Raw genomic sequence first — 22560 nt, forward strand, 5'->3', positions numbered from 1 at the left:
ACCGCCCTAGCAGGCAACCTATTACAGTACCATGCTTGAGTTCAATGAGCTCTTTAGGTCCACCCATTCTTTCAGTAATGTTTGGAAAGACCAACTGCATGGCTAAGTGCTTGATTTTATACACCTGTAGCAAATTAAATTGATTAAAATCTGAATTCAGTAACAAAGAGGTGTGTCCCAACTCCCAAAGGTGACTCTCCACCCATTACCACTACTACCCCAAAAGTCGTTTAGTTAACACTTGCTCATTTTTTGCTTTAGTATTAGCACTACAAGTCTAATACAGTTAACCAGTTATTTAAGTGTATGTAGCTAAGTAGCTCCACTGTAAATGATAATAATCTACTTTACTACCAAGTTGTAAGTAAGTTTTGATTAAGTTCTCACTGTAAATTAAGAACTTTGCGACTGCACTATGGAAATTTGGTAAAAAAAAATGCGTAACACTGTGTATCCTGAGTAATATTCATGTAAAGGTCTGTAATATTACTCTACACCTCAGTGCCCATGAGCTTCTTTCACTTCACATGCTGCTTCTCTAGCTCTCAGCTTGTCAACAAATGTATGTGAACAGCTGTACATGAAGGGGCACTCAAAGCCTGATTTGAATTAACTGCAGTGAAGTGAAAATAACATAATGCTGCATTTAAATGTTTTGTGTAGTATTCTGTGTAGCTCTATGTACATGAGAGAATAATAGAAAGAAACTGAGAGAAAGAGAAGAAAGAGATGCTGAGTCTGGGGTCAGCTCAGTTTCTTCAGTTTTTATGAGGTAATGAGAGCTTTAATCTTCAAAAGTGAATATGTGTTTGTGTGTGTGTGTGTGTGTGTGTGTGTGTGTGAGTGAGTGAGTGAGTGAGTGTGTGTGTGTGTGTGTGTGTGTGTTTGTGTGCGCACAAATGCTTCCCATTCCTATCTCCCACCTCAGTTTGTGTAGGAAATAGAATCTAGTGGTCAGTCCCCCGACCCAAGCCCTATTTCTCTCTCTCTCTTTCTGTCTATCCAGTCAATTGTCTGTCAACCCCCCTTCTCTCTGTCTCTCACACACATACAAACACAAACGTGTGTTTCATGTTCTGCTCACAGATGTGTATCTGATGGGTCTGTACTCGTGCTCCGCCCTTCGCAAACAGAAAGAATGAAAATATGCAGGAGATAAAAAGGAAGAATAAACAGACAGAAAAATGCAGCCGTCAAAAATTCTCCCTCACCCACGACCACAGAAGCAAGAAAGAGACAAAGAGAGAGACAGAGACAGAGAGAAAAAGGAAAGAGACAGAAAGACAGAGAGAGAGAGAGAGAGAGAGAGAAAGAAATAGTATTGTATTGTAATAAACACTGGGGCGGAGCTACGGTCTCTCATTATGATAAATATAAATTAATAACACTTTAAATTAAGCAGTAATACACAAGATAGTACATGAACCTTGAGTATACTATTGCGATTATACCACAGTTCAATTATTGCTTTTTATTGAAAGATTTGAGTTAAAGCGGATGAGAAAATATGATCTGTTTGGTTATAATAGTTAAAAGAGTTCTATTGCTGCTCTGTTTGTAGCAGCACTGTTTGGCTTGTAAGCGCTGCATCGTTGCTAGGTTATTTGTACGTGGCGGAGTAATACATGGAGAGCTTCGGTTACAGTGAATGTCCAGCTAATAAGGCACTCACAGAAATCCTCTCAGCCAATCACATTGCAGGGTCGAAACTAACGGTGATATAATGTGATATACACTGAGGCAGAGTTACAGGATGAATAAAAAATAATAACACTCTAAATGTATGTATTGTGATATACACTGAGGCAGAGCTACAGCCTCTCATTAGGTTGAATATGTATTAATAACACTCTAAATGTGATATACACTGAGGCGGAGTTACAGGATAAATATATACTAATAAACACTCTAAAAGTAGGTATTGTGATATACCCTGAGGTGGAGCTACAGTCTTGTTAAGATGAATATATATTAATAACACTCTTAATGTGATATACTCTGAGTTAGAGCTACAGGATATATTTATATTAATAACACTTTAAATGTAGGTATTTTGATTATATACTCTCTTATTAGGGCAAATATAGATATTAATAACACTCTAATTGTAATAATTGTGATAAACACTGAGGTGGATAGTTTGCCTACTATTAGCAAGACTAGCCTAGCATACACATGGCTATTTTGCTAAAAAACATATATAGCTAACAAAATACATTCGTATACTTACCAGTTGTCCTGATATTTTGGCTTTAATTTTATTCGTTTTGGGATAAATTCAGCTAAAGCACTGTTAAGCTGGTATTGGTAGCTAAACCAAAAAAGCTTAGCCTACGGTAGGCTAACATTATCTTCCCAGGATTTGTGCTGGGCGGTTCAGAGAAGTCTGTGTTGTGTGTTTTGGTCAGAACCCGATTCCTTTATGGGACTGGACTGGCATATTGGTGTAGCCGCAGTGTTAGAACTCGAGTAAATGAGCAAAGGGCAGAAAACCACAGCGCTAGTGCCTCCATTCTGACCTTTCATACACAGCTACACACACTGGGTGCATAACCAATTGCTCTCTCTCTCTCTCTCTCTCTGTTTCCTGTAAATCCAATGCTGTATTTAGGACAAGTGCAGCTCCCATATGTAAAAGATATCATCTCTAACTGCACATTTTCTTAACTTCCAGGAAGTCTCCGGCAGCATGTTCTCTCTCTCTCTCTCTCTCTCTCTCTCTCTGGAAAAGAAGCAGATCAGACAGATTTGAGGATATTTAGGACTCTGAAGTTTATTTGCTCTAAAGCCGACTTTAAATTTTATAATTAGCTCTGACTGAATGCAGGCCGGAGGTTAATGAGGGCAGACTTGTTATGTAATGTTCTGTGGTGCAGGTTTGTATCTCTCATTTATACAGGTTTGACAGAAATCACAACTTTGTACATTTCTCTATATACTCATTGCAATATCCAGCATGCAATGCAGTGTTTCCTATATTTACTTTGAGCTTCAATTAAAGTGCAATTACATTCCCTGGATATATTATGTTTTGTCTGCTCAATTTCATTTAATTTATTAATATACATCCATTCCTGCCTTTCAGGCCTAAAAAAAATACCCCAAAAAATGTAAATGATAAAGCATTTAGCACGTTGTAAAGTTCAGACCTCAAGAAAACAAGTTCAAATTCATAAAATTTTAGGCGTTCAAATAAGTGGGATAACCCTGGTCTTAATCACAGTTTTCATGCATCTTGGCATGTTCTCCTCCAGAAGTCTTACACACTGCTTTTGGGTGACTTTATGCCACTCCTAGTGCAAAAATTCAAGCTGTTCCGATTGGTTTGATGGTTGTGATCATCCATCTTCCTCTTGATTATATTCAAGAGGATTTCTCTTATTTTTTTCCAGAGCTGTATGTTGCTCTCAGATTGCAATGTACATTTCTGCATTAATGCTGCTATCAGAGATGTGTATTAAAAAAACGAATTAAAGAATTGTTCCAGACCTTACAGTGTCCACTGAATCGTCTGATCATAATAAACGGTTTGATTTTGTGTTGCTTTATCCCAGATGTCTCTGAGCCTAAAGAAGTTAGCGCTGCTTCTGGACAAAACCTAGGGCTTCTTTTTTTCACAATATAAAAATCCCTTGACAGTGAGGTTTATTTGTTGTGTTTATGTTCAGTCTCTAGGTCCTATGGTGCCCCCACCCCCTCCAGACGGTTTAGAGGAAGAAGATAACTGTTATGAAGAAGCAGAGCCCTTTGTTCCGGCCAGCCAGTCTACAGGTTAGTCCAGCCCTGCCTGCTGCTTTACACTGTGAACACAAACCAATTGAAAGTACTAAAGAAATAATCACTGGTTCTGATGTTCCCTCATCTCAGATAAACTGGACTCTGACAGCAGTCATTATGAATCCTACGGCGAGGATGATGAGGAGGAGGATTTCGTGAAGGATCGGGCGCATTATATCCAGTGGAGTTCGTCCCAGCCCTGCCTCCGACCCATCCCAGAGTCCCGCATCTGTGGATACCTGTGGAGGAAGAAGTGGCTCGGCCAGTGGACCCGTCAGCTGTTTATTATTAAACACAACTCACTGCTGGTGAGAACCTACTATAAAACTTTCTGCAATAAGCACCCTTTAACAAGCATAATAGTAATACTTCCATAATTCCATAGTTCCACAATAAAGTTTAATTTAATCCAAGTTCTTAAGTATAGAAAAAGAGAAATAAAGTTAAATTATTACATCCTAAAACATTTTTAATAAAATGTAAAAGCAGTCATTCTGAAAATGACTTTATATATGACTAATATCTGTGTTTATGTGTGTGTATTTTAAGTGTTTTAAGTGTGCTAAAGACCTCTACCCTCTGCTGGAGATGAACCTGAGGGGCTGCCAGGTGGTCTATAAATCTAAACACAGTAAGAAGATGCAGCACGAGCTGAAGGTGGTTTCCGGCTCAGACACAGTCATCATGGGCTTCCAGAGCTGCAGCCTGGCTGAGGAGTGGAGGAAGGTCAGATACAGCACTAGTACATACACACTGACGTGCCAAAAGTCATGGGACACGAACTAACGAATGCTCCACTGCGCTATCCACTGTGTGGTAATGCCTTCTATGACATTTCCCAATGCACACATAACATTATGGATCACCCAATAATCCAATAATTGTAGTTTCCTTGCCTTGATCAAACTGGCCAGTGTGCAACCTCACTAACACAATACAACATTACAACCGATACAGGTGTGGAAGTTTCCCAAGCCATTGTCCAAAATAAACAGTTCATAATCAACTAAATAAATTATATTGCTATCCCATCACTTTTGGCAGGTCATTGTACATTCATATTGTGAGACAGACAGACATAAAGGTCGATAGATGGATAGGCATACAAAATTATACATTTCACAAAAAGTGTTACAGAAAGAGTTTATGTATATATGTGTTGTTGTGTGTGTCATCCTGCAGATTATTGAAGAGCTGAGTGGTTCTTCGTATTATGAGCCAGATTCCCACAGTTCCTTATCTTTATTAAAGAGTGACAGACTGGACTCTTGCAGGGTAAGCTCTTACACACACATTTACATACACATACACACAATCCCATTGTATACCATATGTAACCACTTATATCATTTAAATGTATTAGAAAAAGTTTGCAGTTTTGTTGTTTTTACTCTACACTGAAGACGACTGGGTTTAAACGATACCGTAAATCAGAATTTCAGCTTGCATATACATTGCTTGCAATAACTGCTTGAAATGTTGCTCAATTGATCCTTCTGCTTATTTTAGACTTGACCAGCCTAAAAGCTTAAAAAATTAATTGAGTTAATTTCTCAGTAAATTGGTAGAACTTGATTGGCAGAACCAAGCCATGACTCTATCTCCACCATGCTTGAGAGTTGAGCTTATATATTTTGGATCATAAACTGATTTTTTTATTTCCAAAATATGTAAAGGTTAATCCTCTTTCTATTTGAAAACTTTTCTGTTTGAAAACTTTGGCAATTCCATTTTGACTTTCTCTTTTTTAGTGATGATGAGTGGTTTTCTTTTCATCTGTTCTCCAAGTATTTATACTTGTAGTTTGGTTACCTTGGTAAATCAAGATAAGGCAAGCAAAGGTTACCAAATAAAGCAAGCAAATGACATATGTTTTAGACCTGGTTTGCTCTTTTTGTTCATTTTTGCAGTCAAACAAAATATGAAGGGTTGACCTAAAAGGTCACATCAGGGCAACAAACATCAAACTGCTGTTATTCACACATTCTAATATTTTGCTATGTCATTACTAATCTTTACTAATATCAGTCTAAATCAATCAATATTGTCTTTATCTCGTATTCTTTAGTCAAGCACAGTCCTCCACACTGACTCAGACGAGGAAACAATCTCTGGTCTTCCTTCTGCTGTCAGCAGCATTGAGATCAGTAAAGATAAAGACAGAGGTGAGATTTTATTCCCTGCTTCCCTGTTCTGTTCCAAACACAAGCCACCATTCATCTTCAATAGTCTTTCACAATCAAACTAATGGGAATGGAATTTACAGCATATCTGTAGGTTTAGACACCCATTAAATGCTCTGTGGAATCCCCACCACTTTGTACAGTCTGTAGATTTAAAATTACTTTTTGATCGATGCCACATACGTGTTACATATAAACACTAATTTTAAACATGGTTAAAATTTGTGGCATCTTGGGACAATCTTCCTAAACATGAATAAGTAATTGAGTTATAATCCAGGTCTTTGCATCTAAAAGGAATAAAAATGTCAGTCCTTTTCCAGTCCACCATGATTTAAAGAGTTTAAATAAAGTTAAACTAAAAGGAAGAATTAACAGAAAACCCAAGCTATGAGTCTCTCTCTCCCTCTCTACCCTCTCTCTCCCTCCCTCTCTCTCTGACAGAACTAAAGGTATCCTACGGATGCTTCTAAATCCACTACAATTCCCACAATACCATGCATGTTTTATGCAAGGTTTATGTGGATAATCCACAGTTGGTCTGTAGTTTGCAGCGTATTGTGTATTTTCTGTTGCATATAGAATAATAGAATAAACTTACCATTACAGTCCTATTCATGAGAATATTATAAGTAATCAGTGTGTGGTCCATCCCTAATAATCCTGACTTACCCATAACTCAGCGTGTCTGCTTGTTCAGTGTTGTGGCGTCCTCCGTTCTGGACTGAATTCTCAGAATTCTTCTCAGGACGCAGAACACTGGGCCCGTTGTGTGGAGAGAGATTCCTCTGAAATTCAATTGTCACCTCTATGGTGAGGGAGTGAGGATGTGAGGGTGACATCCTTAGTGCTTCTGTACAAGATAGAACCATAACAATTCAAAACTTCCATTTGCCTTGTTAGCTGGGCCCTCTTAAAGATTTTTTTCCTCTTGAAGAAGTTTTATACAGGGTTTCAAGAAGGGTTTCACTGAGAAAGCGAATCCTGTTTGTTCAGAATGTATTGTAGAACCTGAAATTCAGAATTTATATTACAGTTATTACTGAAATTCAGAAATAATATTACAGTTATTGCTGAAATTCAGAATTAATATTACAGTTATTACTGAAAATCAGAATTAATATTAGTTATTACTGAAATTCTGAGTAAATATTACAGTTATTACTAAAATTCTGAATAAATATTACAGTTAATATTGAATTTCTGAATGAATATTATAGTTAATTTTAAAATTCTAAATAAATATTAGTTATTACTGAAATTCTAAATAAATAATACAGTTATTACTAAAATTCTAAATAAATATTACAGTTAATACTGAAAGTCTGAATAAATATTACAGTTATTACTACAATTCTAAACGAATATATCAGTTATTACTGAAATTCTAAATAAATAATAGTTATTACTGAAATTCTAAATAAATAATAGTTATTACTGAAATTCTAAGTAAATAATACAGTTATTACTAAAAGTCTGAATAAATATTACAGTTATTACTACAATTCTAAACGAATATATCAGTTATTACTGAAATTCTGAATAAATATTACAAAACTGAAAATAATATTTTAGTTATTAGTAAAACTTTTAATAAATATTACAGTTATTGATGGAATTCTCAATAAACATTGTAGTTAGTAGTAAAATTCCTAAGTAAATATTATTGTTATTACTAAAATTCTGAATAAATATTACAGTTTCTACTGAAATTCTGAATAAATATTTCAGGCAATACTGAAAATCAGAATAAATATTACAATTATTACTGAAATTCTGAATAAATATTACAACACTGAATATAATATTCTAGTTATTATTGAAACTTTGAATAAATATTACAGTTTTTACTGAAATTCTGAACAAATATTACAGTTATTAATGAAACTCTCAATAAATATTACAGGCAATACTGAAATTCTGGATACATTTTACAGTTATTACTTAATTTCTGAATACATATTACAGATATTAATGAAATTTAAAATAAATATTACAGAATTTCATTATTAACTTAAATTCTAAATTAATGTTAGTTAATAAGGAAATTCTGAATAAATACTACAGTTATTACTGAATTTTTTTTATAAATATTACAGTTAGAGTTTTATTTACAGCAAACTTGAAAAAGAGACCACAGAGATAGTGTGTCTGTGTGTGTGTTTATACAGTAGGAGTGTTTTTATTTGCATTAGTTGCATTGTTTATCTCAGCAGTGGAGTGATTGATCTGTGGGAAAATGTAGCGCTGTGTTTGTGTTTCACTCTGTGTGTGTGCGTGTGTTGAAAAGAGATGGGAAGAGTGTGTGTAATAAACCTCTCTTTCCCGTTTTCTCTCTCTTTCTTTCTTTCTTTCTTTCTTTCTCTCTGTCTACCTCTCCCTCTCTTTCAGCTGGGTATCTGAATGTGCTGATGAACTGTCAGTGGCAGTCTCTGTGGTGTAAGGTGGAGGACGGTGTTTTGAAGATGTTCCGTGATGATGTGTGTGAGGACACCCCTCAGTATACGGTCCAGCTGCGGGGCAGCGAGGTCCGGCCTGGTCCAGACACAGCACACGCCTACCGAGTCACCATCCTGCAGCACGGAGACCAAGTGGCTGTTCTAGAGGTACTAGTGACAGCACTATAAACACACTGTGACTGACCACTGACTTAACTATGTTAGTTTGGGTTTATTCTAATGTTATATAGAGTTAATTACAGGTATAAACACATTCACTGACTACTGACTTTACGTTTATTTGAGTTTATTCTAATGTTATATAGAGTTAATTACAGGTAGACACTCACCGACCACTGACTTTATGTTTATTTTTGTTTATTGAGATGATTACAGGTATAAACACTCTAACTGACCACTGACTTTATGTTTATTTTTATTTATTTAAATGTTATATAAAGTTAATTACAGGTATAAACACTCTCTAATCGCTGAACCTATGTTTATTTTAATTTTTTTTACGTTACGTTGAATTTTACATGTATAATCACACTCACTGGTCACTGACATTGTGTGTATTTGGGTTTATTCTAATGTTATATTGGGTTAATTACAGGTATATACACTCACTGACCACTGACTTTATGTTTATTTGGGTTTATTCTAATTTTATTTTGAGTTTATTACAGGTAGACACACTCACTGACTACTGACTTTAAATTTATTTTGGTTTATAATAATGTTATACATCTTTTACGTTTTCGTTCTTTCCATTTGTGTGTGTGTTTTTTAGGCCAGCTGTTCTGATGATAAAGAGCAGTGGGTTCAGCTCCTGCAGGATGGGAGTTCCACTGCTGTTGGCTCCCCATACCAACATACCAGCCACGAATCACTGAGGTATACACACACACATATGAACACACACACAAAAAACACACACACACAATCACTCTTTCCCCATCCTCTTTCCATTCCTTGTTTCCTCTTTTCCTTAGTGGCCTGAAGATCCGCCGCTTCCCCACATTGAACAACTACATGGACGACCCCTTCCAGCAGCTCTGCAACAGCGTCCACTCACAGCCCATCTACTCCAACACATCTGTACTGGAGCACATGGTACACTTGTCACTGTGTGTGTGTGTGTGTGTGTGTGTGTGTGTTTGTGTGTGTTAGAAGCTACTGGCTTAAAAATGAGAACCAAACCTCTGTTGTTTCACAGCCATTTGTATGCGGGAGCCCTGAGAGCATACCTGTCTCTTTACGCATTACTGGGTAGGATGGCCCTCCCTCTCCCTCCATCAGTCAGTGTGGGTGATGCTAAATGGTGCAGGCATCTGTCAGGGAGCATGCAAAAATAAATGATAAAATATAAAAAAAATTGGGCTCCGAGTGGTCCAGCAGGCCAAGTGCTGCCACTATGATCAAGAGATCGCCGGTTCAAATCCTGTTCATGTAGCTTGCCATCAGCTACCGGAGCCCTGAGAGAGCACAGTTGGCCTTGCTCTCTCTGGGTGGGTAGATGCCACTTTCTCCACACATCACTCTAAAGGGTGATGTCGCTCAGCACGAGGCGTCTGTGAGCTGATGCATCAGAACCGAGTCAACAGCAGTTCGAAAAGAGACAGTAGCTGACTTCACATGTATCGGAGGAGGCATATGCTAGTCTTTACTCTCCTGGTGTTGGGGCTTCACTAGTCATGAAGGAGTCCTAATGAGTGGGTTGTGTAATTGGCCGTGTAAATTGGGGAAAAGGGGGGAAAAAAAATCTGATGCAGGCAATTTTTTGGGCTAAATTTGTGTAATCTGATTAGAGGAAGACTATGCTAGCTTTACCATCATCAGCACTGGCAAAACTGTGTGACAGGGGACGTCCTAAAAAGTTGGCAGGTGCTAAAAAGGACTAAATTGCACAGAACACACCAGTTTATGTCATTATAAACATTACAGCAGTTCATTTGAGCTGTCAGAGTAGTAATCTGAGCTCTCAGTGTAGGTTAAAGTAAACCCATATAATGCAGCTCTAATATGAAGCCCATTTAGCTTATTTAGCTTTGATCTTTACCAACCATAGGACCACATTAAAGCTTATAGCTGGAGCCTGTTTTAACATGATGTCACTCGCTGTCATTTGATGTTATGTCCTTTGGCTTCTGTTGGCAGAAAAATCGCACTCTCAGACGTTCAGCTCATGTTTTTTTTCAGTTTCAGAAACCTCACACTGGTGGAAACGGAGAATCCGTGTCATCATCAGATTCTGCCAGCTACAGCAATACCGAAATCTTCAGCAACCCCGGTGAGTCAGCCTGCCCTGGGCTCAAACCACCTCTATTGCTTATTCTGTCGTTACACAGATAGAGAGATACTGTAGATGGAAATGAAGGAAATTCCAGAGTCATCACGACCATTCATTTGCTCCTCAAACACTCCTCAGGAGAGACTGACTCATAATTGTGAAGGGTTCACACACATAATTTGCACTTGTGTCTTCTCACTTATGTCCATCTGGTTCTGAGAGCTGAAACATTATTCCTCCGCTGATAAATATTCTTTCAATAATCATTGTTAAATCTCTTTTTCTCTATTAATAATGTTAGTCTTGACATTAATGTTTACTTAATCTGCAGTAAATGTGATGTACAGAAGTCCAGCCTGTATTTATGTATATTTTGTCAGTGTCAGAAATATAGTGCATCCAACAAGAAAAGAAAGCCTCTATTTACAGCTGTAAAATTATTTTTGGGCAACAAAGTTAAAGCCAGCTTGGATACCATTGCAAAACCCTGGAAACCCCTAAACAAACACTTAGAATTGCTTACTCATTAACCACCTGGTATACCATAGCAGCCATCTAGTCACAGCCTAGCAACCATCAAAGATACCAAAGCATTGTCTGTCTTTTTTAAACCAATAAAAACATGGTAGAAACATGTTTAAGCCACCTGGTAAACCATCACAATGCACTTGAAATCACTTAACATTCAATCATCACTGGCATAGCAACAATTTGGTATACCATAGCAACCACATAGCTACAATTTTCATCGTCCACAGATATTTTTTACAGCAGTAACATTATGTTTGGGCTCCACAGTCGAAGCCATCTGGGTTAACATTGCCACAGCCTAAAAACACACAGCCACAATTATTTAGCATCACCCACTCAGCTTAGCATAGCAACCACCTAGCTGCACTGTAGCAACTGCCAGAATTACATCAATAAGAAAAGCCTTGAGCATCCTTTATACAGCAATGAAAAATTAAAACATACCACTGCAACACCATAGAAACAATTTAACCACCTGGTATACTATAGGACTCACTAAGCAATAGCTTAGCAACCATCAAAGATACCATCAGAAAAAAACCTAGCACATCCAACAAGAGCGAAAGCCTCATCCATTTTTTATTCAATTTAAAGAAACAGGGTAGAAACACATTTGAAGCAAACTGGGATATGACTATAACGCTTTAGAGACCACTTAATATCAATAGCAATATCAATCATAACACACACTCAGCTAGTCCAAGATACCATCAGGACAAAAATAGCATTGAAAAGGCTCATCAATCCTTTATAAAGCAATGAAGCATGGATTCTACATTGTGTGCAGTGTGCACCATCATAACCCCTCTATAGACAGCAGTAAACACACATCCAACCAGTAAATTCTGAATGGAGATTTTCCTCTGAAAAAATATAGTTCACAAACAGACAAGTTCATCCCTGTCTGGGAAAGCAGCCCGTAAACATGTATCATTGTATGAACAGGAAATGTTTATTGGACTGAACATAAACTCTGTAAATCTTGTCACATTTCCTCACTCCACGTGTACATACCCCAATCAGCCATAACATTAAAACCACTGAAAGGTGAAGTAAAGGACACTGATGGTCTGGTTCCTATTCCGTTAGCTTAGACAGTTTAAGAGACAGTGTTGGCTCAGAGTTCAGTTCTGTCTGTGGGCGGTTCTGAGCCGAGGTGGGCGACCTAACATCTCTCTGATCAACTCGTTTTTCTGAGGCTTTTCTTTTACTAGCTACTGCAGACAAGGGAGGCTGAAGAACAGTTTCATATGCAACATGAATATACAACTCAAAGAGACCTATAGTATTTCACAAAAAAACAAAAAAAGTGGGTTTTAGCAGAAGGAGACCTTTAAACAAGTGGTTTTAATGTTATGGCTGCATAACCAAGATTACTGAGATACAGTGGTTCGCATTAGGAAGAGGAGTTTTTTTTCTTTTCCGCTGGAAGTGCAGAACTTAGATTAGAAGTGAGTGTGTGTGGCTCCTTCACTCGCACACACACACACACACATGAACACACACACACAGAATACCAGAATACCAACAGTTCAACAGCAGCTGCTTTTCATTTATTCAGTGCAAAATAATTATATGGTGGCCGCTGCCATTTACTCCAAGCAGCAAGTTTCCATCATGCTGCACACAATGTCCTGGAGTGTACGCGCTTCCATGACCCCCAATTATTAACACACAGCTCTAATTCTTAATGATGTCCAATAATTATCACTCACATCACATTCAGTACTCCAGTGTAAACATACAGGTTCCGCTGATTATTTTGAGATTATAATGTGTCTAAAATGAGGGGCACATAATTACTCGGGGTCGTAATTGAGTGGCACACACTGCACGATTTAATTATACAGCTTTCTACAGTGCTGACATTCACGAGATCTAGCGTGACACTGCATTCAGAAACACTTCTAACACTGCTAATTATGAAGTTTTAATAAAGCAGAAAAAAACAGTTATATTTATTTAAACTCAATTGCATTTAAAACTATGCTAATGTTAATATACTAATTACCTTTGCATAGACTGTGCAGACTGTGTAGACCTATCTATCTGTATTTCTGTCTATCTATGTGTATTTAAAGTACCAGTTTGTGCATGTATATGCTGATCAACAGCTTTACTGAACATAGAGGCACTTTGTAGTTCTGTAATTACAGACTGTAATCCTGTATCTGTTTCTCTGCACACTTTATTGTCCTTCTTTCACCCTGTTCTTCAGTGGTCCAATGGTCATGACCCCACAGACCCATCACACAGCAGGTGTTATTTGGGTGGTGGGTCATTTTCAGCACTGTAGTGACACTGACATGGTGGTGGTGTGTTTATGTTGTGTTGTGCTGGAGCGAGTGGATTAGACACAGCAGTGCTGCTGGAGTTTTTAAACACCTCAGAGCCACTGCTGGAATAAGAATAGTCTACTAACATGGTTCTGTGGGCAGCACCCTGTGACAACAAAGGAAGGACTAGGAGATGACCAACACAAACTGTGCAGCAACAGATTACAGAGCTACTGTCTCTAAATTTACATCTACAAGCAGCTAGGTAGACACAATGTTTAAAAATACTAGCAGCACTGCTGTGTCTGCTTTAGCCATCCAGTGGTAAATATAATTATCCTGTAGCCTGCTGCTAACCCTGGCTAGCACTGCTGGAGTAGCATTAGCATTAGCTGCTAACCAAAGTGCTAGCTCTTTCACTGTTCAGAGGCAAGTGTTACATTGTTACTGTTCTATAGTTTTGTTCACTTAACTTAGCTTAGCTTTACAGGGTTCACTACCCAGTGGCAAGACCTGCTGAATTTAGAAGGAAAAATGCGAACTAGTGTCACATAAAATGCACCTTATGTATGAAAATAGACAGGAATAAAAGATGTTTATTGATAGTGTGCCTTCCGGTGCTCCTTATAGTGCAAAAAATACAGTATATGTGTGTGTGTATGTACACTATTTTTCCAAATGTTAGTGGACACTGCTTGTAATGAATATATACATCCACTTTAATTTTCACCCATTACTGACATAGCTTGTTGAGTCTCTGTTGAAAAGCATAGCCAAAAGTATATTACTCTCTTTTGCAGACTAACATGGACCTGTTGGCACCATGCCTTATGCCATTGGCTAATGGAGTATAGAACCCCCACAAATGTCTTTGGTTTCCTCTCCTAGAACAGACTCACGCACACAAACACACATTCTTTTAAAGCTGTTCAGTGTAATGGAGGAGAATATGGTATTTTCAAGCTTTAGTCCAACTTTCCACAGTCTGTCGCTGAACGGAAACTGGGAGAGAGAGAGAGAGAAATGCACACACACACACACACACACACTCATACAAACATACACACACACAAACATGCACACGTGCACATGCATAAAGAAGCAGACCATATGCAGACATATGACAGCGTGTGTCTCCTGCTGATGTCACTATTGGTTTGTGTGTCTGTTTTTATCAGGTAAGAAAGTATGTGAGGTGGAGCGCAGTGTGCAGAAACTGGAGCTGGCAGGAAAACGCCGAGTGCAGCTGAGAGCAGGGTCAGAGGTCAACCTTGTCAACGTGGGGTCAAAACCTACCAAACGCTCCTCTTTTAGACAGTCTCTACTACCATTCTGCACTGAGAGATCACAGGTAATGTAACACACACACATATGTAGGCATGTTGTCAGATAGGGAGCCTATGTTATAATAATAGTTTTTGTTAGCGTTATATATATGTAATATAATATGCCATCTATACAGCTCTGTAAAAAATAGGAGAGCACTTACAAATTATGGGATTCTTTGATTTTACCAAATTGAAAACCTGTGGAATATAATCAAGAGGAACATGGATGATCAAAAGCCATCAAACCAGGAGTGACACAAAGTTATCCAAAAACAGTGTGTAAGACTGGTGGAGAACATGCCAAGATGCATGAAAACTCTGATTAAAAACTGGGCCTATTCCACCAAATATTGATTTTTGAACTCTTAAAAGTTTATAATTTTATGAACTTGTTTTCTTTGCAATATTTGAGGTCTGAAAGCTCTGCATATTTTTTATTATTTCTGCCATTTCTCATTTTCTGCAAATAAACGCTCTAAATGACAGTATTTTATTTTGGAATTTGGGAAAAATGTTGCCCATGGTTTACAGAATAAAACAACAATGTTTATTTTACTCAAACTGGTACCTATAAATAGCAAAATCAGAGAAACTGATTCAGAAACTGAAGTGGTCTCTTTTTTTCCCAGAACTTTATGTAATAGCACACTGCCACCTAGTGTTTGGAATGTGAACTCACAACAAAAACAAACCCTCTGACTGTCAGTGTGCTTAGGATAATGTCATTTTAGCTGTGATGACACATACTGACTACTGCAGTTATCAGTGTATTAATAGTTCACCTCATAATACCACACTTTTATTTTACTATTAGTATTAGTGAGAGTATTTATTTATGTATTTATTTATTTCTACTGATTTAACTACATCCACTGAAAACTAACAGTGTGTTTTGAAACATATACCAGTAATTTATCTGAAATAAAGTGTAGACAGCGTGGAGGGATGAATAATAAAAGTTGGAAGCTTCAGGTCTTTAGTGAGTCTGACTGAAATTCTAGTAGCAGTGTGTGTGTGGTGGGCTGTGTAATTACAGTGGGCAGGAACAGTGACCACTTCCTCCCGGAGGAGCAGAGGAGAAGAGGACAGCACTTCAGCACTCACTGTAGATTAGAATGACTTTGGCTATGTTCAGACTGCCAGCCCATATCTGATTTTTGGCTCTTGGGGGCTTTAAACCCGTCTGGCCCGCACTCATGAGCTCATGGCCCCTCAAGGGTGTCCTGTTCTATTGGTCAGTGCTTTGTTGTTAAACAAAAAACATGTTTTATCTACATATAAACAATTTTATTAATTCATTTATTTATTGATAGTCTTTTTCTCTCTGGAATTCTGCGGGTGTTTGGAAACCGTACTGAAGGAGTACTCTTTCGTTTTTGTTACATGTCTTCTGTTCCCCCTCTGGGTTATTTTACATGAAGCAGCTAAATAAAGACCACCTGCTGCTCTCCTCCACTGGATATAAGCTCTTAGTCTCAACCTGCTACACAATCTACTACACACTGCTTACTGCCTAATGCAATAGAACACAAACTAAACACACACAACACAGACAGTCAGCTTCATTTCATCTCCTGTTTTTCTCTTTGTTCTCTCACCCTCTTTTTCTCCCCTCTCTTTTTTCTTTTTTGATTTTTTTTTATATTTTCACCTTTCTTCTTCCTTGTTTTTTCTTCTTTTTCTCTATTGTCTTTTTTCATCTCTCATTTTCTTGCCTTTATATTTTTTTCATCTCTATTTTCTATTTATCTTTCATCATCTGCTCATCATTTTTTCTTTCTTTTCTTTCATCTTTTATTCTCCTTACCTTTCTTTTTTTCTTTTTTTAATACTCTTTCTTACCTTACTCTTTTCTTCTCTTCCTTTTTTCCCCCTATATGTTCTTTCATCCCTCTTCTTCAACATCCCTTTACTTTTCTCTTTCCATGCTTTGATCTCTCACTTTTTCTCTTTTGTCACTTTTTCTCATCTTTCTCTTTCTCCTTCTATTGCTTTTTCTTTCAGCCTTCTTTCATTCCTGTCATTCTCTTCTTTTGTCTCTCTCTTCATTCTTCTGTTTTTCTTCACGTTGTTCTTTTCTCTCTTTCTTTTCTTTCCTTTTTCACACTTTCTCCACATATTCCTCTCTCTTCCTTCTTTATGTTTTACTTTTTCATTTCTTTTTTTACATTTTAGTTTCTTTTTTAATTGTTTCACCTCCCTCTCTCACTTTGTCTCTTTCTCTTTTTCTCTTTCAGGGAGGGTTTCTGACTCCGCTCCTTAGGAGGACAGCCTCAGCTAAAAACTCCCTGAAGAGGGTGCCCTCGGCTCTGTTTATTGAACACGGCAAAGTCTTTCAGAGGAGGAAGGTGAGATCCTTCACTTTTTAAAAATTAAAAAACTTATTTAAAAGTGATACAATACTCATATACACTCACACTGTGTGTGCACTTGTGTGTGTGTGTGTGTGTGTGTTTTGCAGGAGTGGGAAACGAAGGCCTCAGCTTGACACTGATGGACTGATGGAGTGTTCTCCTCTCTACACATTCCCTCCTGCTCTGATCACTGTATTGCACTGAGAACATTATTAGAACTGATCATGTGGATCATGACTGAATTTCAGGACTTTGGTACTTTTTTCTAATCATCCCAGCAAAACACTTTCTACCTTTATTTTTACCACTTTATTATATTTTATATCACTCAGCCTCGAAATGTCCAACTTTTTGTTTGAAACAACATCTTCTGAGGTGTGTTTCAATCAGTTACAGTCTGAAAGTAACCAGACAGAAAACGTGCGCACTGTTGTCAAATCCAGACAGACTAAAGGCTTGATATATACGCTATATGGAAACAGGATACACCTGCATATTACCGCGAAAGGATATTTGATCACATCCCCTTTTTAATTCATCGGTATTTATATACGATTGGTCCCCCTTTGCAGCTTTTACAGCAGGTCTGTAGTTGCTGTTGTTCTAAACACGTCCACTTTTCAGTAATACCAATCACAGCGGATCTGAAAAATATAAAAATAATAAATTGATTTTTTTACCAGCTGGTGTGTCCCAATATTTTTATATACATATAGTGTGTATATCCAGATTCAGTCCAAGATTATTCATGACATGTTTGGTGTCTGGTATCTATTATTTGTAACCTTTTTTGACAGATTTTTGGGCCTGTTTTAAAGAGATGAGTAGATTGGTGACAGGTCATGTTATGGCTGAAGGACTGAATCGAGTGCCACGGATCAATCATCTTAGTTTATTTTTTGTTACCGAACTGCTTCTTTAACTCGTAAAGTGTTAAATTGTTTATCTCTTCGTTTTCTATTTTTCATAAATATGCGTGTGAATGTTTGTGTGTGTGTGTGTGTGTGCGCGCAGAACATTACAGAAGTACACTATAAATGTTTTCAAAATATAGACTGAAGGCCAAAAGACTCCCTGTTAACCATGTAGCACACTCTATAAGTCATGAAACTGTGACCTTTTCACCTACAAGTCGTTATTTCATGAACCGCATCTTAAATGGCTCCCTTCTCCCAAAGAAGTGCACCTACTCTACCAGTCAGAAGAACAAGAACTTTCTCGTAATGTGACCTTGTGATGTCAAACCAAAGCTAAAATATACCGCTCTGGAAAAAATTAAGAGACCACTTAAAAATTTAATTTCCTTGATTTTACCAAATTAAAAAAAACTCTGAAATATAATTAAAAGAAAGATGGATGATCACAAGCCATCAAACCAAGCTGAACTGCTTGAATTTTTGCACGCTATCCAAAAGCAGTGTGTAAGACTGGTGGAGGAGAACATTCTAAGATGCATGAAAACTGTGATTAAAAACCAGGGTTATTCCCCCAAATATTGATTTCTGAACTCTTCTGAACTTTATGAATATAAACTTATTTCAGCCATTTCTTATTTTCTGAAAATAAATGCTCTAAATTAAAATATTTTTATTTGGAATTTGGGAGAAATATTGACTGTATTTTAAACAATAAAACAACAATGTTCATTTTACTCAAACATATACCTATAAATAGCTAAATCAGAGAAACTAATTCAAAAACTGAAGTTGTCTTAATTTTTCCAGAGCTGTATATGTGTACATATCTTTGTATTTTACCATTGGTTTGATATCACAAGGTCAAATTGCCAGATAGGGTAGATAGATTAAATAAATAGATTTCTTTGCTACATGTTTTATGTACTATTCTTCCTACAGTACTTAAAGTGACACTTGGTGTAACAATCTTGGTCAGATATAATCACATAAAAGTTAGGATAAGTAAAATAAAGCCAAAGTGTTTTTTTGTGTTACTTAACCAATCAAGTATTGTCAAATATAAAGGATAGGTTGAGGTTTTAGTTTGTTGTTTTCCATCATTTGAAAGTGAAACTACAACTGGACTACTAATGTCTGTTTTGATAAATGATGAGGAACAGCAGAATTTTAAATCTCTCAGTTCTAAACACGGAACCCTTAAAGTGGATGTCACAGAAAATAAGGTTAAGAACCACTGCTTTGGTTTATTTTGAGATCACTGGACTTTGTACTTTGTTTCAGGTTATTAAAAGAATCAAAACGGATTAAATGCCAATAAAAAGGTCTACAACGTTTGAGTGGTAGTGTAGTGCACCTAGTAAGAGAATAGAGAGGCATTTGAGATTCACTCCTAGGATTTTAAAGTGCATTATTTACCTGTGTGTGTGCATTTTTATTTGTCATTTTTGCACTGTTTAGGACCAGAACCCAACTCTTTGTGTACATGTGTTTGTGTGAGTGTGTACTCTATGTGTATGTTTGTATATGTGTGTATTTTTCAAACGACAGGGAAATCAGGATAACTGAAGTGTGGTAATAAGACAGTATACTTACAGTGATAATTAGGAGTAATTACCTCTTGTTTATTTAATAGACTCACTCCAGGTCTGTGGACGTCTCAGCGATGTTTATTCTTGTGCACATATTTTATATGAAGGTCTTTTTTTTCTAACAATGTGCCTTAACTCTGATAATTCCTCTTAATGATGCATGGAGGTGTGGTGTTTATTTGTTTGTGTTGTTTAGGGTAGAAGAATTTGGCTGATGATGTATATATATTATATCTGTGGTATGAGGGAAAAGACACATGATGAACATATTTGTACATGTATAATAAATAAAGCAACATTAGATAAAAACAGTGTTGTGTTTTCTTTGTGTGTGAACACCTGGGAACACCCCACAAGGTGTCCCCATTGTCCAAGCTTCAATATGTCAACTTCAAGAACTGACCGTTCACTTTCTGCCTAATATATTCAGCCCTTGAGGAGGGGCCATTGTAACTGGATAATCAATGCACTTATTTTTTGCACTATACGGTGCACTTAAAATCTCTCCATTTTCAATGCGCCTTAGAATGTATGAATTCTACCAGTCAGGTTGTAAGGAGCAGTAAAGCCATTTTGCCAAAGTACAGAGTTATACAGGAGTTTCAGTAAAGTTTCTTTAGCGCCGGAGCTAAAACAGTATTAGCATTATCCTCTAAGTGCTAGTTCTTTAGCAGTTAAAAGGTGATATCAACCTGTAGCCTGCTGCTAACCCCAGCTAGCACTGCTGGAGCAGCATTAGCATTACCCGCTTACCACACTAGGTGCTATCTTTTTCGCCATCCAGAGGTGAGTATTATCGGCCAGTAGTCTTTGCATTTACAACTAGTATCGCCCAGCTCACCAGAACACTCAGGGTTCCTCAGTGTAGTGCTGTTGGATGGCATTAGCCGCAAACCGCAGTTTGCGCTAGCGGTTAGCTGCTAATGCTTCAGTCTTAGAGCTGGAGAAATGTGAAATAATTTACTCACCCAAAAAAAGCAGTTTTCAGGAGAGAAATCTGTGTAGATTTGCATCTAGCTCTCGTTTGACTTTGAAAGAAAGAGTTTTTAAGAGTTACAGTGTTGTTTACTTAGCTTAGCTTTACTTAACTTAGTTAACCAACCTCACCACCACCCAGCGACGAAACCTGCTGAATTATGAGTTACATAATTATGAGTTACATTAAAACACCCTGTTCCTTAATAGTGTAGCACAAAATGCGCCTTATAATCCGCTGCGCCTTATGTATGAAAATCGACTGGAAAATGTATGTTTATTAATAGTATGCCTTATAATTCGGTGCACCTTATAGTGAGAAAAAATGGTAAACTCACCTGGCATGTTTTAATGTTATGGCTCACTGCAATTTACTCCAAAAACTAAGGACATTCTCACTGGTTATGTTTGAGCTTTATTGTTACATATCATGAAACTAGCTTTTAACTCCACAAGGGGGAGCTAAATGTAACTGAACATTCTTAGTGCTTAATGATAATGATTAATGATACTGTGTGTCCTTGTTATTTTATAGGACACGGAATTAACACAGCATCCAGTGCACAATTAAAGAATGGCTTTTTTGTTCATTGTTTTATTCAAAGATAGACTCTAGTCTTTTAGTAATGCAGGTTAAGCACAGATATGTATCAGTGTAAATCACAGTAGTAGTATATTTAATCTGGTAGCTCGGCTGCTGCAACACAGACAAAGAAGCTCAGTTTTTATCTGTCTGTGATCTGTGAGCCCTCATGCTGCAGAGAACACTGGCTGAACTGGTTTAGTGCTGTAATTGGAATTGAAAGCTACTTGCGAGAGTTCTGCATTCTCACTGAAATGTGTAAAAAACAAAGCTCTGCAAAAGAACATTTACTTTAGAAATTATATTGGATACTGGTCAAGTCATATTAGCTAACAGAATAATTAATTAATAGTGGACTTTGAATGCTTAATTGTAGTTACTGGATCATTTGTAGCGGATTTTGAAAAATTCATGGCATGCACTAAATAAATCAGAATGGATACTGAATAAATGACAGCACATAAGCAATAATTCATACTGGTTACTGACTAATTTTTAGCAGCGACTAAAAAACTCATACTAGTTACTAACTAATTTATAGTAGTCACTAAAAAAATGTGTATTGCTTACTAACTAATTCGTAGTAGATATTAATCATTAGTTCTTAGTGAACAATTCATGCTGGTTACTATTTCAATGTTACTTGCTGAACAATTCATAATGGTGACTTCAGATTTCAGAATAGTTGCTGAACAGTTGATGCTGGTTTCATAGTTGTGACTCAACAAATAATACTTTTTTAAAAATTCAAAATAAATATTTTAAAAATTCATACTGGTTATGAACTAATGTGTAGATGTTACTAAACAATTCATACTGTTTAGTAGCTAACTACTTTAGTATAGTATAAATTGTTCAGTAATGTCTATTCATTAGTTAGAAAACAGTATGAATTTTTCAATAAATAGGCCTGTGTTCAGACCATAAGTTTAATGTTTCTTATAGTTCCTGTAAAACAATACAGTACATAAAACTGAGCTTTAGTAAATCTGACTGATTTTCAGGCTGTAATCCTAATTTGGTTGCAGTGCAGCTCCACAGCCTAAATTATTTATAGATAGACTTATAGAACAATTCATACTGGTTACTATTTTAGTGTTACTTGCTGAGCAATTCATATTGGTTATCGTAGGCAATTCCTAGTAGTCACTAATAGTAGTTAATAAATAATTCACACTGGTTACTAACTAATTCAGAGTAAATACACCTGTGCTTTAATGAATCTGCCTGTCTAGAGTTTTTAGGATGTAATCCTAATCCGGTTGCAGCGCAGCTCCGCGGCCAGCAGGTGTCGCGCTTTCATCGTCCCGTTTGTC

General features: G+C 37.0%; 1 protein-coding gene across 1 annotated transcript in view; it reads left to right on the forward strand.

The window, feature by feature from the left end:
- The window catches only part of si:dkey-220o5.5 (actin filament-associated protein 1-like 2), a 50032-nt gene extending 30048 nt beyond the window's left edge, over positions 1-19984 (forward strand). Inside the window, exons 4-15 of the mRNA XM_049486106.1 lie at positions 3669-3771; positions 3868-4085; positions 4327-4503; positions 4960-5052; positions 5846-5942; positions 8352-8566; positions 9192-9295; positions 9394-9514; positions 10601-10691; positions 14677-14849; positions 17064-17174; positions 17288-19984. Of these exons, the coding sequence (XP_049342063.1) occupies positions 3669-3771; positions 3868-4085; positions 4327-4503; positions 4960-5052; positions 5846-5942; positions 8352-8566; positions 9192-9295; positions 9394-9514; positions 10601-10691; positions 14677-14849; positions 17064-17174; positions 17288-17314 (1530 nt within the window). The 3' untranslated portion in view covers positions 17315-19984. The remainder of the gene's footprint in view (positions 1-3668; positions 3772-3867; positions 4086-4326; positions 4504-4959; positions 5053-5845; positions 5943-8351; positions 8567-9191; positions 9296-9393; positions 9515-10600; positions 10692-14676; positions 14850-17063; positions 17175-17287) is intronic.
- The last annotated feature ends 2576 nt before the right edge of the window (positions 19985-22560 follow it).

This window comes from Astyanax mexicanus, chromosome 12, assembly GCF_023375975.1.
Source record: "Astyanax mexicanus isolate ESR-SI-001 chromosome 12, AstMex3_surface, whole genome shotgun sequence".
Classification (NCBI taxonomy): domain Eukaryota; kingdom Metazoa; phylum Chordata; class Actinopteri; order Characiformes; family Acestrorhamphidae; genus Astyanax; species Astyanax mexicanus.